At 38.0% G+C, this 18,874-nt stretch overlaps 1 protein-coding gene across 1 annotated transcript; it reads right to left on the bottom strand.

Annotated features, from left to right (window-relative positions):
- Nucleotides 1-10,113: 10,113 nt before the first annotated feature.
- On the bottom strand, nt 10,114-16,094 carry LOC132609032 (uncharacterized). Its single transcript, XM_060322864.1, has 2 exons — nt 15,769-16,094; nt 10,114-13,307 (listed from the first exon to the last, which is right to left on the bottom strand). Exon 2 carries the CDS (start codon nt 11,429-11,431, stop codon nt 10,478-10,480), a length of 954 nt encoding a protein of 317 aa, XP_060178847.1. The 5' UTR covers nt 11,432-13,307; nt 15,769-16,094; the 3' UTR covers nt 10,114-10,477.
- Between the last annotated feature and the right edge of the window lie 2,780 nt (nt 16,095-18,874).

Here is an 18,874-nt window from a genome sequence, read left to right as displayed (position 1 = left end):
ATTAACGTTGAGATTTGATATAGAATGTGGGAAAAGTAGTATAAACAAAGGAAGTGCTACCCAATTTTCCCTAGAAATAGTGAAATGTTCTCATAGCCGAGTAACTAATGTTAATGTGATTCCTTTCGAAGGTTGGAATACGAGCATCGAAGGAGGACAATCAAGCGATAAGATAGTTAAACAACAAAGGTATGTGAGGCTAGTCCTTTCCTTCTATGGCATGAATCCTATAACGTAACTTTCTTTCTTCTCCATGAATCTCTTAAGTCCCGAAAAGATACAAGCTGATAGCCCTAATTTGCTACACAAGGTAATAAGTTAGAGTACAGGAGTTCTAAATGTTCATAAAATGATGTCATTATTGCTTACACTCACCTCATATACTCTTCCCTTCAAGGTGAGGCAGGATGTTACTGAGTGCCCATAATGGAATCGGGGGATCACGACCTTATGTCACCCTGATATAGTGTAGTTGTTCTTGAGTTTTATGCATGTATTATGACAAGCATACTATGATGAGCATGTATGGTGATGATGACATAACACTGCGCCTAATTGGCCGGGCAGTCACCACTAAGGCGGGCAGCTATACTATACACCATGGCCAAATGGCATGGGCAGACACCACTAGTGGGCGGCATGAGATGGTACCCCGGACGCGGGAGGCCTGGACGCAGGCTAATGCTATTGATTATCACACCGATCCAATATGGACAAGCAGCTTATATATGTTTATGCATTTACCATATGATGATAATTTTGAGTAAGTCAGCATGCATCACTTCTTTTCTATGTGACAGTCAGATACAGATGCTCCTCATTGATTTTTCCTTTATTTCATTGATGTCATATTATTGCTTATGCCTCTCATACTCAGTACAATTTTCGTACTGGCGTCCTTTTTCTTTGGACGCTGTGTTCATGCCCACAGGTAGACAGGGAGGATATCTTGCCCCAGATTCGTAGGAGTTGTCAGCTGTTGAGAGCACTCCATTATTCCGGAGGTGCTTATGGTCTTCCGTTTTGTACATTTATGTTTTGGGCACAACGGGGTCCTGTCCCGTCCATATGTCTAGTTCTGTAGTAGAGGCTCGTAGATACGTAGTGGGGGTGTTATGGTCTCACGAGGTTGCTACCACGTGTATATATATATATATATATATATATATATATATATATATATATATATATGTGTGTGTGTGTGTGTGTGTGTGTGTGTGTGTGTGTGTGTGTGTGTGTGTGTGTGTGTGTGTATTTTAGTTCAATGACCAAAAAGGGCTTGTACACATTAAAGTATTTATATTTTCGAAGGAAAGATGATTTTCTTGTAAGTTGAGTATGATATTGATAAAGGCATTAGACGAGAGTAATAGGCAGTAGAATGAAGGGTGCTCGGTGGTTAGCCCCGGGTACTCGTCGCGGCCCTGGTCGGGTCGTGACACTAATTGCTTCTTGTGATATTTCCTCTTCTTTGGTTAGCCAGTTTCCATCAGCATCTTGGATATTATTCACTCTGAGTTTCTTTCTCCTCCTCTTTACATAAGCATGGAAAAAAATTAAATTTCTATCTCCATCTTGAAATCATGAGATTCCTGATTTCTGCCTCCAAAACTATTCCTCCAAGTATAAGAATCTACTAAAGCCTCTCTGCACCCTATGTAGTCTTTCTCTACTCTGCACTGTAGGAGATGTTTCAAACTGTTCCTCATGGACTTTGATTACTTCTTCAAGTGATGCTATCTGCTGAAAAATATTGCCATATGTGTTTTTGCTCCAACTTCTCAGTGCATTCTTCACCTTTTTAAGCTTGTGATGAAACTTGGTAAATGGATTTCCTTCAAAATCTATACACTAGTTGTGATGAAACTCTCATGTTGGACCCAAAAATTCAAGAACTTAAAAGGCTTTATGATCACCTCAGCAGTTGTTGAGCACTCTAGTTCCAAAGGAGAATGATCAGATCCCTTTTTTATCAGATGAGTTACCTTCATGGTGGGCAGCACATTAACATTTTATCATTACAAACCATCCTTTACAACCTTTTAAAAATTCTTGCTTCTTCAGCTATTCCATTCCACCATGTATATGTACTACCAACATATCTAAGATCCTGTAAACCACAACTATTGAGATAATGATTGAAATATGCTGCTTCATTGTAAAAGATGGGCAGACCTCCTAATTTTTCCTCTTCTGAAGATATGACATTGAAGTCTCCTCCTACTAGCCAAGGTAAATCAAAAAGATTAGCAACCTGGCCAATAGAATCCCATAGCATTCTTCTTTCATTAGCATCACAGGAGGCATAAACCACTGTTATAACTATATGACAGTTTAGAGTTTGATGAAACAGCTTCAAAGTTATCTGTTGTTCATTGTCAATCTCCACTGAACCCTTTACATCCTCTGAAAGGAAAATCCAAATTTTACCAGACATATTGACAAAAGTTGTTTCCATACCCAACTTCCTTCTAAAATTTTGTACTTCTGCAGAATCTTCAAAAGGCTCCATCAGGCCAATTATACTGTATCTATTTCTTCTGTTCAGATTAGTTAACCACTCAAATATTGTTAAGTGTTAACTGATCTGATATTCCACAATAAGAGCTTATTCATCATGATTAAAAGAATTTGGAGGTTGCATGTCTCTTTGATAAAAGTCTGACTGGGGCAACAGGATCCTTCTTTCCTCCTTTTGCTTTAGAGTTTCTCATTTGCCTTGTCTGTCTAGGGGAAAGATCTGATGCTCTTGTAACCTCATCAATTTGAACATTAACCAAATATTCCTTAAGTTCCTCATTTCTAATTTCCTGTGGGGAACTACTTCTTGGAGCCTTTGGAACTGATCCACCAGGTTCCTCTGTGTTACTAAGAGGATTGATATATGGGGATTGCTCCTCAGTTTCTGAAGATGTTCTTTCCTCATCTTCTATCTTATCCTCTTTCCACTTATCATGTTCACCCTTTTCCACCACTGCTTCCTGGCTTCTACTAGACATTTTTCCATTTGATTCGTGCCCCTCCTCTGATTTTGCAGGCTTTCCATCTGACTCTTCTAACCTTTTAACTTCTCTATCATCTGTGTCAGTCTGGTCTGCAATATTATTGGGGGCATGCTCTTCTATTTGATCAGTCTTTTCTACTCTCTCTTTGGTTGATACATCTACCTCTTTTATCATCTTTAAACCACTGCTTCCATCTGCATCAACTAGTGAAACCTCATTATGATTGTGCTGCATAACATCTGATAGTGCTACTGGTTGTTTAGCAGGGACACTACTCTTTGCTTGTTTACTCAAAGATTTTTCTACCCAAGGTTTTGTTGATTCTTTTCCTGGTTCAGAGTTACATTTGCTTGGCCTCTCCTTTTCCTCCAAGTTGATTGTCTTCTCATTTTGTTCATCAAGGATTGCAAAGGAATTATTTATTTCCACAGTATCAGCATTATGAACTTTTTCCACAGTATCAGGTTGAGGTTTATTGAAGTTTCTCTTATCCTTTACAACCCCCCAACCATTGATCACCACTTCATGATCCTCCTTCTTGTTCATAGTGTGTTGGGTCCTCTTCTGTATCCTTTCATTCTTTCCCCTACCATGATTCCATGCATCTTTTGATGGCACTACATTATTCATTGCTTTCTTTCCTTTGTCTATCACCAAATTTGTGCATGTAGCATCCTTTGTCATCAGCTCTTGTCGTTTCATGTTTGCAACAGTAACACTTGTCTCTGCAGATTCCTCTTCCTTGTTCTCGTTGATTGGTTTTAAATCTGGATGAAGTACAAATAATTCCTTCTCATTGTGCCCTTGTAATCTGCATGATTTACAATATTAAGGCATGTAGTCATACTTTATATCGATCCACGCAATGATATCTCCAGTACCTAACCTCCTCATGCCAACATTTATTCTTTTAGGGAAGTCTTTTAGCAAATCAACCTCCACCTTCACCTTTGCACAACTAGGTCTAGACTTGTTCTTCGTTTCCATGTCAACATGTAAAGGTTTCTCTACTGTTTTAGCCATCATAAAAAGAGACTCCTTAACAAAAACGTTTGGAGCTAATAAAGGAAAAGATATCCATGCAACGGCAGTCGAGGTTTCATATTCAGGATGGAACCAAGGTTCCCAATTTTGAACTCTCATCTGATAAAATCCAGTCTTAGCCTTCAAATAGTACACAAGTTTGGACATAACATGAATAAAGTCTTCCATTGATGATAATCTGAGGAGCAGATGTTGTTCACACAAGCATCCAATAGGGCATTCAGATTTGAGCTCACATTGAAGAGGGATTATCTCCAAGTTCAGGCCATCTATATAAGAACTTACTTATCACTGCATATTGGAGTTTCTCTTGTATTATCATTGCATTCACTTCAGCTTCATCCCATAACACCATGGGTTCACCATGCACATACGGTAAAGGTTTCTCTTGAATAGGGTTTGGGTTAGGTTTTATATTGGTTGTTTCGATCAAAAGGTTTAATATCTAGGCATATAGATGTTTTGGTGGTGGTTCCTCCTAAGGCCGATGATGGTTACGCCCAGGTAGGGGCGGCCATGCACCGGCGGCGGCCGTAGCCATGCCGACGACGAGAACTAATATTTAGGGTTTGTATTTTAGGGTTTTCTTTGAGAGCGTTTTTTATAAAAAAGGTCTTCTTTTTGGTAGGTATAAACTGCTTTACTTGTGTTGTGGTTATTATGAGGAATTGTGGGAAACTTGGTGTATGACCGCTTGGTCGTTATGCATAATTTTACCACTCTACCCTTGCTAGTACTTTCCCAAGATTAGGAATGAGCGGACCTAAATAAATTGGGGTGTGTTTTATGTGGTGCTTTCAGACATAAAAGTGACTCTGTGATGTGTTTTTAACTTGGTTTGTTTGTTGTCTTGTGTTCATAGGGCCTTAGAATGATTTTGAGACACTAAATATAAAAGGTGGTGAAATTTTGTTCCAACTGCCTAAAAAGCATTGCTGAAGCGGAAGGACTTCCGCTGCAATGAGCCCGCTGCAGAAGGGGTCTCACTGTAGTGAAAGGTTGAATTCTCATGCTCCACTGCAGCGAAGGGGGTTCTCGCTGTAGCAAGGCAGCTGCAGCGAAGCGGGGACAGCTACAGCAGTCCTCATGAAGTAAGAAACCTCAGTTTAATACCTTATTTCGACCTCACACCTCACATAATTCTAGAAACAGTTCCCAAGAACACTTGATGAGAATTTTCTAAGGCAAGGTCAATACTCTTCATCAAGGTAACTTTCCACCATTAATTTCGTTAGTTCTTTAAACGTATTAACTCCTAGCACCAAATAAAAGCTAGTTTGGGGAGAATTGAAAGGTTAGGACACCTAAGTTCACGAAACCCTATAATATTAATGGGTTATTATTTATTGTTGTTTATTGTTATTTAATCATCTAAGAGTTGAGATTATCACTTCATAGCATGGGAATTGGATATTCAGTGATGGAAATGGTTTGTTGAGACCTACGGTTCCAATAACAATGGGAACTTTAACTAAAACCAGATTTGTAGGGTTGAATTGATTATAATACCCATAAATTGAGTTAATACTCCTTACTTACTTAGTATTATGATTTCTAGACTTTGAGCGTTTTGAGGCGTTGCGAAAGGGAAAGGTTGTTGCGAAGTGATTCCATTGTTAAGATCTGCTTTGAGGTAGGTTATGGTTTACTTGAGTTAGACTTTGATTAGTTGATTGTATATGTCATAGAATTTATGGGAGAAAGCATGTCTAGGTCTTCAGACTTGGAGTTTGGTGATCGTTGTTAGTCGTATGATTAAATTGTGTGAAGTGATTCTCCATTATTGTGGTTGATAAACTTGAATTGTATTCTTGAGACTGTTGAAAGGGAAGTGTTCATATATACCCTTCAGATATGAATTGAGATAGCTACATATTATATTATTATTGAGTAAATTATTTGTGAATCTTATTGTGACTTGTGTTATTTGCTTATACTTCGTTGGTGTTGACTTGACACGTGTATTTGAGCTATTCTTGTGATGTGATTATGGGGCATTTATTGATGATGATTGAGATGGAACATATACATCTATTAAGGCACATTTGACAAGGGGTGACGATGTGGCCTAGTTGTTAGTTCGTGGTTCGAGGTTTATTCCGGAATGAGTAGTATATGGAAACCATGGGTCCCCTGCAGGTCATAGATATTTGGGGAAAATAATACCATTTAGCATATGTGTACAGATATGTGATAGAGCTGGGAAATTTCATTGTTTATTGTTTTACTTACGGCTTGAGTATTGGTGTTTCATTGTTGATACCTGGTGATTGATTCTGAAAGAGGATTATTTGAAGATATTTATTGTGATTCTTTTTTGTTCTTCCTGACTTCCTATTCCATTGATTTTATATGTGTATGCATGATACCAATCTTAGTCGGCCTATGATACCTACCAGTATGTGTTGTTTGTACTGACCTACACTTGCTTCACTTTTTTGGTGAGTGCGGATTTTGAGCCAGAGATGTCTTCCAGACCTCGCATCTAGTTGAGGTTATTCGTTATCTAGATCAAAGGTTGAGCTCCTATCCGTGCCATGCCGCCTGAAGATCTTTCTTTATTTCAGATGTCTATTTTCATCCCAGACATTATGTGTATTTTTAGACAGTATCTCTTCTTTTTAGACGTTGTTGGTTAGAGTCCTCGTATGGTGACTTTCAGATTTGGGGATGTAATAGCTAGATTTACCCACTCATTATTTTATTTATTTTATTGTCAGATATTTTATTCCGTTATTCGTGAGCAATGTTTATTAATGTGTTTAAGTATTTGAAATTGGCTTGATAATTGATTAAGGGATTGGTTCTCCCACTATAGGACTAGTGTTGGTGCCACTCACGTCTGTTGGGACATGGCAAAGTTGGTATCAAAGCCTTCGGTTCGTTGATCTCATCGTACAAGGACATGTCAAGTGGAGTCTTGCGAATCGGTACAGAGACTTCTGTACTTATCTATCGAGAGGCTATGGGACACTAGGAAACTTCAATGTTTTTCTCTCATTCGTGCTACTTGATTCTAATTGGTATCTGACATTTCTTTCTATTCTCTCACAGATAGTGAGGACTCGTGTGGCAGAAACAGCTAACGAGGCACTCGCGCCGGCCTCTAGGGCCGCAGCTCGTGGGGGAGGTCTGGCCACTTGGGCTGCAGCTCATGGAGGAGGAGGCCAGGCCAGGGGCCGTGGTCCAGATAGAGGCAGGGGAGCAGCAGCCCCAGCCAGGGGCGGGGCTCCTGCGGCTGGTCAGCAATGCGCCGAGTCCTCTGAGCCTCAGGTTTTTAGGATGAGGCAACTAAGATCGCAGCAGCACCAGCTCAGCTGGATGGATGTTATTACAACTTCAGTGTTGTCAGATGTTATGGTTCGAGTGCTAAACCTATTGAATGTCTTAGTAGAGGCAGGTGCGTTACCAGCAGCAGCATGTAACCAGGGTGCGAGAGCAGGGAGTCTGGCTTAGGCTCCAGTTCAGGCGCCAGGGACACAGAGTGCCGCAGCTGTGGCTCCACGTTTGGATGAGGCCCCAAGACCCGAGTTATTTCCTAGGCTAGCGGGAGGACCAGTGATGACAGGTGACGAACATGATTTATTTTGGAGGTTCACTAAGATGAAGCCTCCAAAGTTCTTTGGTACTGAGGTAGAGGATATGATACTCTCAAATTACACCTATTAATGGTATAACGCGAACGTTGTCAAATATAGTAACCCAACAAGGTTGGGATCGAATCCCACAGGGAATATGGTGTGAAAAGGTTACTAAAGTTGTAGAATGCTAAATTTAGGTCTAATGTCTTAATCCGATGATTTTGGTAAAAGTTGGGTTTTTTTTTTGTTATGATTAATCGCTACCTACTTGCTTTGGTGGTAATTTATGGTAAAAGAAACTACGGTTGTGTCCCCTTTAGATGAAGTGTATGATCATAGGTATTGCTCTCGATATACTTCTAATGGATTGCTATATGAATGCACTTAACCTCTATGTGAATCTCTACTATTTTCCAATAAATAAAGATTATTTCTTTCTATGATTTTCCCAAATATAAGAAAGTGATATGAAGAATGGTTAATTATGCCAAGTAGATTCACCTTATTCCTAAGTGAATCTGTTAAAAAAAGTGTAAAGCTTTGAGTTCTTGTTATTTATTCTTACCAACCCTAATTATTTTCCCAAATAAATCAAGGTTTATGGCTTTAATCAATGTTTGCAACCATTAATTATGAATGAATAATGAAGAATAAATAAACCCTAACAATCCATTATGCATATATCAATCACAAACCCAATCACAAAACACCCACCATTGGGTTCACAACCCTAGTAAGAGAATTTAGCTACTCATGGCAAAAAACAAGAAATAAGAAATTGAAGAATTCATAATTGCTTACTTTGGAAGAAAAGAGGAATTGGTAATACTTGAATTGATGTTTGAACCTTCAAAAACTAGAGGGTATTTAATGTTCTAAGCCAAAAGTAAAAATATAATAACTGATAACAATTCAAACCCTACAATGGACTATTTATAGGTTTCAAAATGTAAAATTACAGAATTTGCACTTAAGTCCCAAGCGGTACTTATACGGTCCGTACAACATTTCACGGACCGTATAAGACTTATACGGCCTTCATCCATGTGTCTGCAGAGAACAATACGAACTGGAATTCCATGGTTCGTGTAACTTTATACGGCTCATACAATCCTGCCCGTGAAATTTCTTCCAACCTTCGTCACATCCACTTATATGGCCCGTACAATATTGTACGGTCCGTATAAGTGTTCGTGGTTCAGTATCTCTCCACTGTGACATTTTCTTACTTTTCCACCTTTTGTACGACCAGAAATATGGTCCATGCAACTTTCTACGACCCGTGAAAATCAAGCTTCAGTGCAACTTTTCTGTAACTTCTACTTCTTGAACCCAAAATCTATGATTCACTTGGAACATGACAAAAACATATCAAAACCACACCCACTTGCCTAAAAATAAGTAAAACTTCTCGTAAGTATCAATTGTGCTTCAATTTCGCGGCACCTCAGGATGCCTATGAGTTCATTATTAATTGCCACGAGAGGATCCATAAGATGGGGTCAGTCAAGAAGTATGGAGTAGAGTTTGACTTTTCAACTCATGGGAGATGCCAAGTTATGGTAGAGGGCGTTTGTAGAGTGTAGGTCAGCGGACTTTCCTCCGTTCACTTGGACTCAGTTCTACTAGATTTTTCTTGAGAAGTATGTTCCTCGTAATTTGAGGGTCAGGATGCATGATGAGTTTAGTAATATTGAGCAGGGAAATTCTTCTGTCACTGCTTATGAGTCCTGATTTCACTCTTTGGCTCGTTATTCTCTCCAGCTTTTGCCTATCGAGGTGAGGGTTAGACGTTTTGTGAAAGAGTTGAATACTGCCCTTCAGTTGTCGGATCTTCAGCTGGTGACCAGAGGTTGCTCTTTTCAGGAAGTTATGGACCATGCGAAGACTGTTGAGGGTGTCCATCAAGATTGCTACAAAAAATATGCAATGGTACATTTTCTAAGGAACAGGGATCCCAGAGTTACTCGGGTCGTCAGGTTTAACAGACTATGTCGACTTTGATTGGAGGCTCATCTGGAATCGTTCAGTACTCTATAAGCTAGGCAGGGGGCTCTCAGTCCCGAGTTCCAGATCATGAAGGTTTTTCAGCTTCTTGGGTGTCAGTTCAGAGGCCTACTCTTAATCGAGCCTGCTTTGAGTGTGGCGAGCAGGGCCTCATCAATAGGTTTTGTCCTAGACTCAAACAGGGTAACTAGAGTGGTCAATTTTAGGCCCCCAGTTGCTCCAGCTAGAGGAGGGGAATCTTTTGGTGGAAACCGTGCTCAGAATAGGTGGGGTGGTCACACAACAGGTAGAGGTGGCGCTCGGTCCAATAGGGGCAGTTATCAGTCAGATAGGGGTGGTGCTCAGACAGTTCAGGAGGACTGTGGAGGTTCTCAGGCTAGTGGTGGGCGTGCCTGTCATGCCCTATTTTTAACGGGTTAAAACTAGTACACAACTTATGACTATGTTTCCTCTGGTTTGTAAATTTTCAGAGTCGCCACCTAATTTTAGGAAATATTAGGAAACCATTTATAAAAAGTAAACTCCATTTTTTAGTCTTTGAAACCTGTGAGATTCTAGGTAAGGGTTTTATTTACCCCGAGGGGAAGGTGTTAAGCATCCCTCAGAGTCTATCCAAGGACAGTCTTTAAACTTAGTTTAATTAATACTAGAGGGGGATTATTTCTTATTTATTATCACCTATTTAAAAATGTATGTATTAGAAATATATATATTGTTTTCAAAAGAGTACGTATGTATACTTTAGAAGATGGAGTATAATATGATTGTTGTATATAATGTATACTAAAGATAAGTATTTATAATATAACGTACATACGTATGCATGTGACGATAAGATGATTAAAGATATTTAAAGTAAGAATAGTATACGTACATATAAAATAGGATCTTTGTATATAAAGTAGAGTATATACCTTGTAGTTCTTGAAAAATACTTGAAAAATCTCCCGTGAGTTGTACTAAGAATGTGTGCCACTCTTCTGCTCCTGTAGGTTCATGCCAGTACCTCATTCTTTCCGTATGGCTCTGAATTCTGCTACGAGCATCTATGCAATAATCCATGATAGGGGGGCGAGTATAGAAGTGTTCCACAGCCCATAACTGCAGCAAGAGATTACAGCCCTCAAAAAAGTTATGCCCTCTTGAACAGGCCGATAGAGCTCGAAGCATTTCCGCGAGAATCATAGGGACCAATGTCAATTCATCCGGTCCCGAGAAGATATTCATAACAGGTGGCAAAAGGTTGATATTGATTCGGTAGGCTCTCTTCGGGAAGACCAAGATTCCCAACAAGGCTATGGCGAAGACTCGTGGCCGCATTTTCTCCCACCTTCCGCGGTCGCATGCGAACTCACCCTGATGTCGCTCAAAGCTTTCTCGACGCCCAAATCTCTGAAACAGAAAGTCGAACTTCACTCTATCATTTTCCACGTTCCTCAGGACCGGGTAGACATTAAATCCCAAAATGTGCAAGAATTTCTCTCCCGATATGAAAGATGGTAGCACCGGCATTCTCCCCTCAAATGGCAAGTCGGTGAATCCACAGATTTCCTCTAGAGTAGGGGTCATCTCGAAATCTAAAAAATTGAAGGTTACACTGGCGGGATCCCAAAATTCTATCAGCAGCTTGGTGAGAGTTTTGTTGGCTTGGATACCTATTAGCGACATCAACGACCCCAGGTGTTGCTTGACTTCCTCCCCGTGTGCCACTCTTATGTTCCTCCACCAAGTTTGCAGGTCGTGAGGAGGTGAGACTATCATTTGAATGTTTGGTAGGTTTTGGTTGATTTCCATCTAAAAAAGAAGGGTAAAGGTTATGATAAGTATTGTTTGTTAAAAAAAATCATCTTGTGTCTTTTAAGGATCATTTCATCAATTCACATAAAGGGTTATGTCATTCAGGTTTCGAACCTTTTGACAAAAGGGTGGATTCCTAATTTGCAGGGACAATACCTTGGATTGTCTTGCCTAAGGTGTATGCAGCATGACTTATTTTTTCTAGAATAAGATTTTTTCCTAAAAAGTTCGGAGTGGACTGAATGTCTGCGAGAAGATAAGTAGTAAACTACCGCACCGACTCTGAAACTAGAGAATCCAAAGAAGGGGTGGAGGTGTGTCAGACAACACCTCGCGTGAACCACAGTGTGTGTAAGTGTACGGCCAAAGACTCGATAGAAAGTGCAATGACATTATAAGGAAAGCGGTAAACAAATAGTGTTTTCTCAAACAAATAAGGAGCACAAGTTTGGCTTTGGCTTGCGTCCTTTCAAATATAGCAATGTAGCAACTCATAAATAATAGGCGATAAAATAATTAAACAAACATCCCTCGAGTATCTACTTCTTAAACTAAGTCTACTAAAGTCAAAACCTAAGGTATTTCCCCAGCAGAGTCGCCATTCTGTCATGCCCTATTTTTAATGGGTTAAAACTAGTACACAACTTATGACTATGTTTCCTCTGGTTTGTAAACTTTCAGAGTCGCCACCTAATTTTAGGAAATATTAGGAAACCATTTATAAAAAGTAAACTCCATTTTTTAGTCTTTGAAACCTGTGAGATTCTAGGTAAGGGTTTTATTTACCCCGAGGGGAAGGTGTTAAGCATCCCTCAAAGCCTATCCAAGGACAGTCTTTAAACTTAGTTTAATTAATACTAGAGGGGGATTATTTCTTATTTATTATCACCTATTTAAAAATGTATGTATTAGAAATATATATATTGTTTTCAAAAGAGTACGTATGTATACTTTAGAAGATGGAGTATAATATGATTGTTGTATATAATGTATACTAAAGATAAGTATTTATAATATAACGTACATACGTATGCATGTGACGATAAGATGATTAAAGATATTTAAAGTAAGAATAGTATACGTACATATAAAATAGGATCTTTGTATATAAAGTAGAGTATATACCTTGTAGTTCTTGAAAAATACTTGAACCACTATACTTGAATCCTAATATGATTTCCTTGTATTAAACTTAAAGAATTAGGCCTGTTCCAATGGGTTAGTATTATAGCAATTAAAAAAGTACAGGTCACATGTTAAGATCACTTAGGCCTCAAGATTAAATCTACCAGATAGGACGTTGCCCAATTCTGAAGATCTGCGCCATTAAACTTATTGTTTGGGGATCACAAAGAGTGTAAAAAAAAAACGTGAGTGCGATATGCTTTGTGAAGAAATCAGATCTGTTACTTCTTTATGAAATCAAGTGTGACTAAAAAAAATTAGAACAGTGTCCTCGTAAAAGAAAAGAAGAACATCAGCTTATTTCCTTGTGGAAGATAATTTGAATCTAGAAAATATACTAAAAGACATTCCCTTAAAACGATTAGTAAAATGTCTTTCACTCTAAATCGGGATTGGTATCTAAAAGGGAAGGGAAGTAAATGACTAAATTCACTATCATACTAAACCTTTTTTTTTTTTTTCGCAAGTTCATAGACAAGCGAGAAACAAATATGCTACAAATACAATCCATAAAAGAATGTTAGTCAAGAATATAAACATGTATATACATGATAGCACGAAGACACGAAATTTAAAGAGAGGAAGGAAGACGGGGACGCTAGACATGAGCAATTAAATCTTGCAACTGGCGGTTCTCTGATATGAGCAGAATCCGAAGTTGCCATAACTCCAAATGCTCCCAAGGTTCCTCATGAAAAAAGAAAAAATAAAGATAAGGATTAGAAACAATTCTCAACAAGGAAAAAGGAATCTATATAACTTTAATTAATAAAAGCTAAATAAAGGAATCAAATGTAAGGAAAAATAACATATAAGAAACAAAAAAATGATTTAGCATATTAATTAATTACACCCGGACTTGAGTATAGCAGTCCCACTCCCTTTTTATGCAAGTTTTAAGTGTTCAAATCAGTTAACATTCAATCAAGTACAGAAATCCGTTCTTTTAAAAGTGGAGCCTCAAGTTAAACAACTCTTCATCAGCCCTTAGCATCTGTTCATATCAGTAAAAATATCACAAGTGCAGCATTGGCTCACTAGGAAGTAACATAACATGATAATGAATCATCAGAGTGTAGGAGCTGTTCAAAACAGCTTTGAAACTACACTTATTTGGTCAAAACATTGCATATGTTTCCCCAAAAATATTGTGCTCGTTTGGCTCAAGACACAACAGCGAACGGCCTTACAATGCAGCAGCAAATGGCCTCAAGAAACACAACATTGTGGGCAGCGATGCAGCAGCCATTTCCCCCTCCCGAAATGTTTCAAAAATGTGGTATTTTTCCAAAAAAAACGCAACAGCAGTGGGCAGTAATGCATCAGCCATTTCAGCCCCAAAATGAGGTGAAAATGGCCTAAAACACAGTAGAAAAATGGCAGAAAAGCAGGCAGTAAATCAGTCCCAAAATGAGGTGAAAATTGCCTAAAACACAGTAGCTTTCTTTTATGTCAAAACAGCAACTTTCCAACCCCCAAAAATAGTAGCTTTCATCGTCTAAGATTGAAACATGGATACAAAGTGGAAGCAAAACAAACCAAACAGCCCCAAGATCAAATAATCCACAGACTAGCGTTTTAATTAAAAATGATCAATAATAACACCATTTTGCGATCTAAACAAATTAGCACTTTTTCTTAAAAATGGAAAATTGAATGATCCTGAATACATGCCTTCATGAATGACAATGCATGAAATAAGAACAAACAAGTATGGAATCACTTAATCACAATGCATGAAATAAGAACAAACAAGTATTGAATCACTTAATCACATCCTTTTCACTAATCAAATCGATACCTCTCTTATCTTAAGTTATAACAATATTGCATGTTATTTTATACGCTGGTTTTTAACTAAATGCGGCAAAAATAGATCCACATAAGTACTTCAAACAAAGATTTAGACGAGCGACGGAGTTGTTCAAACTACATGGTCAACAAGTGTAATCCCCAAAAATCGGTAACTTTTTGTTTCTTAATCGGAACAGTAACTTTTAGCCCAAAAAACAGTAGCTATTTTAGTCAAAAACAGTAGCTTTCTTTTTATATCAAAACAGTAACTTTCCTTAAAAGAATAACTTTTTCTCTCGAACAAAACATCACCCTTTTATTTGATTGAACTTAATAACCTTTTCTTTTCTAGTTATAAGACTTCATAAATTCACATATAGGTTTCTACACGGAGTCATGACAAAAATAGTTTTTAAGAGTATTCATAGAAAGAATGTTAGAACTGAAAACTAGATGAGCGACCAAGTTAATCACATATTTGACAAGTTAACGAATCAATGGTATTTCGCTAAGTGCCCTTAGTTTTTATTAGCCTTTCACATGCTAACGTTCAAAATGGCTCATTTACTATTTTTTTTTTTAAAACAAAAAAAAAACTCAAAAGATGTACAGAACTCGAAAAAATGAACCAGCCCAGATAATCAAACGACTACACGTTAATTCTATAAACCGAGAATGAAACGAGGAGAAGTTTTCATATATATCTATATTCCAACTCAAAATATGTTTAACAAGAAATATCCCATCACCTCAACCATGATAACATTACAAATTTTTGTGGGAAAAGAAGTAGAACCATTTTTTTTTTTTTTGATTTATGTTAGAAATAGGAACATCACGGACTAAAAAAAATGATTGAAACATAGAGTTAGCCAAGCGACGAGGTTAAACACATATTCGACGAAACTAGTCGCCTTATACTAATTTGCAACGAACGAAGAGAGGACGCATATTCTAGCAGCCAACTAAACCAAATAAACGACAGGAAATGGTCCTTGCTCAGCCGAGAATAACCAAAATTATACAGCCAAAAGAACTTAGAGTTAAAACAGGATTTTCTGAGAACTTAGGAAGAACTACGGATTTTCTAGTTACGAAGACTTATGAAAAAGAAAGGGATTCTCCAATTCAGCTTTAGAGTAAAATAAAAGTTTTCTCTCCAATTCTCTCCAATTCCCTGCCTCTATCAACAGCCTAAAATGAGCTCTATTTATAACCAAAGGATGGGGTTAACGGCTCCCTCAGATGCTGAATTTGAATTTTGAAAGAGATAAAAAAAAAAAAAAAAAAAAAAAGGAAAAAATCTCTAATGACTGGAAAAAGATAAAAATTATGGTCAGGAGGAAAAGAATCACCTTTTCAGATAAGATTTGATGGCCGTGGATTCGTTGGGACTCCGAATTTGGAGATTTCTCCATGGTTTTCGGGATTGAGGGCTGAACGAACTTATACCCACCGGATCGAAGGAGAGACGAACTTGAAACCAGCGGTTCATCGCGTTCCTCTTCTACAGAGGTTGAAACGACCTCCTATTGCTTTTTCTTTTCAGTTCTGCCACCACGTCAAACAGAAGGGGACGTGGTGGCAGTGGAGGCAGCGATGGAAGTGATAGAGCGGCGGCGGTGGGGTGGGTTTCGTTAGGGCTGTTGGTTGAAGGAGAAAACAAGGGTTGTTTGGTTCGGATGAAATGGTTAAAGAGGAGCTGTTTGGTTACTGATTTAGGGACTTAGTTGTAGGGGTTGGGCCGGGTCATTTGGATATTGGGCTGAGGGGTTATGGGCTGCTGATTTTTGTTAAAGGGAGAAGGGAATTGGCCCAATATTATGTAGATGAATTAATCATCCTAATTCCTTTTCATTTTGAACTAATTAAAATATGCTTCTTTGTCCTAATTAATTCTCAAAAATTGTGTACATATGAAAATTATAATACAAGTAATTTAATATACGTATTTAGTTAAAAATAGAATAAACGATGATCAACATAGTAATAAATAGGATTAAAGAAAAAATGTCAACGCCAATATTGATATAGGAATATCAACACTATTTTTTGAGTGATTTAATTGTAAAGAATGATGTTTAGTCCTTTTAAATTATAAAATATGATGTTTGGTCATTTTTAAGAAACAATAAAAATGATCTTAAATTAGAGAAATAACATCTCGAAAATTAGTGTAATAATGAAAGAAAATATTCCAAACTCATTTTGGGGTATTTTCAGGACTGAGAAGCATAGTGAAATTAATTAAATAAAAAGGAGGGCCAAAATTGGGTGTCAACAGTGCCCATTGCTATGTCATGCCAGGCAAGCCAGAGGCTGAGGGCTCAGATGCAGTTATCACAGGTACTATCTCAGTCTGTCGCCGGCAGGCTTCTGCACTATTTGATCTGGGCTCCATCTTTTGTATGTTTCTACTTACTTTTCTAGGAGTTTTGATACGACTTGTGACTTGGTTAATACTTTTATCCTTGTGTCTACTCCGGTCGGAGATTCTGTAGTTGTAAATAAAGTGTTTTTATCTTGCACTGTTACAATTATGGGTTATGGTACCTAGATAGACTTAATGATTTTAGACATGATAGATTTCGATGTTATTCTGGGTATGAGTTGGCTAGCTCCCTACCATACGATTCTAGACTGTCACGCAAAACCCGTCACCTTACTATGCCCGAGATACCTAGACTTGAGTGGAAAGGAAACCTTAATCCCTCCCCAAAGAAAATTATGTCTTATATTCGTGCTAAGAAACTCATCCAGAGAGGGTGTTTATCTTAGTTGGCGTATATTCGTGATACAGATACTGAGACTCCACCACTTGAGTCAGTTCCTGTAGTGTGTGAGTTTGCAAAGGTGTTTCCTGTGGACTTACCCGGTATGCCACCCGATCGTGATATTGATCTCTGCATTGACTTAGAGCCGGGGACTCGCCCTATTTCCATTCTTCCATATTGTATGGCTCCAGCAGAGCTGAGGGAATTGAAAGAACAACTTGAGGACCTTCTCAGTAAAGGTCTTATTCGTCCGAGTGTCTCTCTGTGGGGCACTCTTGTGCTTTGAAAAAGAAGAATGGGACTATGCGGATGTGCATTGATTATCGGCAGTTAAATAAAGTCACCATCTGAAATAAATATCCCATTCCTCGCATTAATGATCTGTTTGACTAGCTTCAGAAAGAATGTGTGTTCTCTAAAATTGATTTGAGATCGGGCTACCATCAGTTAAATATTCGGGCAGAGGATATCCCTAAGGCAGCTTTCCGGACAAGATACGGGCATTATGAATTTCTCGTCATGTCTTTCGGGCTCACTAATGCCCTTGCTGCTTTTGTGGATTTGATGAACCAAATTTTTAAGCCATTCCTAGATTCTTTTGTTATTGTATTTATTGATGATATATTGATTTATTCGAAGAGCAGGGAAGATCATGAAAAACATCTGAGAGTTGTCCTTTGATTGTTGAGGGATAGGGAGTTGTATGCTAAATTCTCTAAGTGTGAATTTTGGCTTGATTCGGTGTCCTTCTTGGGGCATGTGGTTTCGAAAGAGGGGATTATGGTTGATCCCAAAAAGATTGAGGCTGTCAGAGATTGGGATAGGCCCACATCAGTGACAGAAATCCACAGCTTCGTGGGTTTAGCTAGTTACTACTACCGGTTCGTGAAGGGGTTTGCTTCTATTGCATCACACTTGACCTGTCTGGGGATTGTATTTGACTAGTATCTTCCGCATTTTATATCTATGATATTGATTTAGACTTATTATTATTTGAGCATGTTATTTAACTCTTTCGTAATTGAATAAGTAGATGGAATTAAGGGGATGGTTAGCCCACCAGGGGGGTTAATTTGGGTGCCATCACGACGGTATTTTGGGTCATGACAGATCTTTATAGTTTTTGTTGCGCAGTTTAGTTTATGGGTGGGCATGATAAGGTATTCAAAACTTCGGTACAGTAATTTTGATTTTAGATTTCTAAAAATATTATTCCATTATCATACTAAATCTATTCGGTATAGTTCGGTTTCAGTACTTTGCGCCTCGGTAGATCGGTACCATAGGTTGTTCCAATTCGACTCACATATACTCATATCGTAGGGAATTATGACTTCGGCTATTTAAAAAACGTCTCAATTATATTGTACTAACACCTTACACATGTAAACATATTCAAAAGAACATACAAGAAATCCCCTTCGTAAATCTATTACACAAAAAAGACATTCAAATCAAGATAGAGTAGTCAAATTTTGACGTTTAAACAATTAGTTTTCTAACAATGCTAGTTTATATATTTGTTAGTATTATAATACTAAGATATATGAATTGTATAAGTTACTATATACTTCGGTATGGTATTTAGTATTTCGGTATTTCTTTGTGAATATCGAATACCGTAACGAATACCAAATTATTTAAAATGCATGCCAAATACCATAATACTGAAACCACAGTATAAAAA

The sequence above is a fragment of the Lycium barbarum genome, chromosome 9 (assembly GCF_019175385.1).
Source record: "Lycium barbarum isolate Lr01 chromosome 9, ASM1917538v2, whole genome shotgun sequence".
NCBI classification, from domain to species: Eukaryota; Viridiplantae; Streptophyta; class Magnoliopsida; order Solanales; family Solanaceae; genus Lycium; species Lycium barbarum.
Note: the sequence above shows the minus strand (reverse complement) of the source record. Positions and strands in the feature narration are given on the sequence as shown.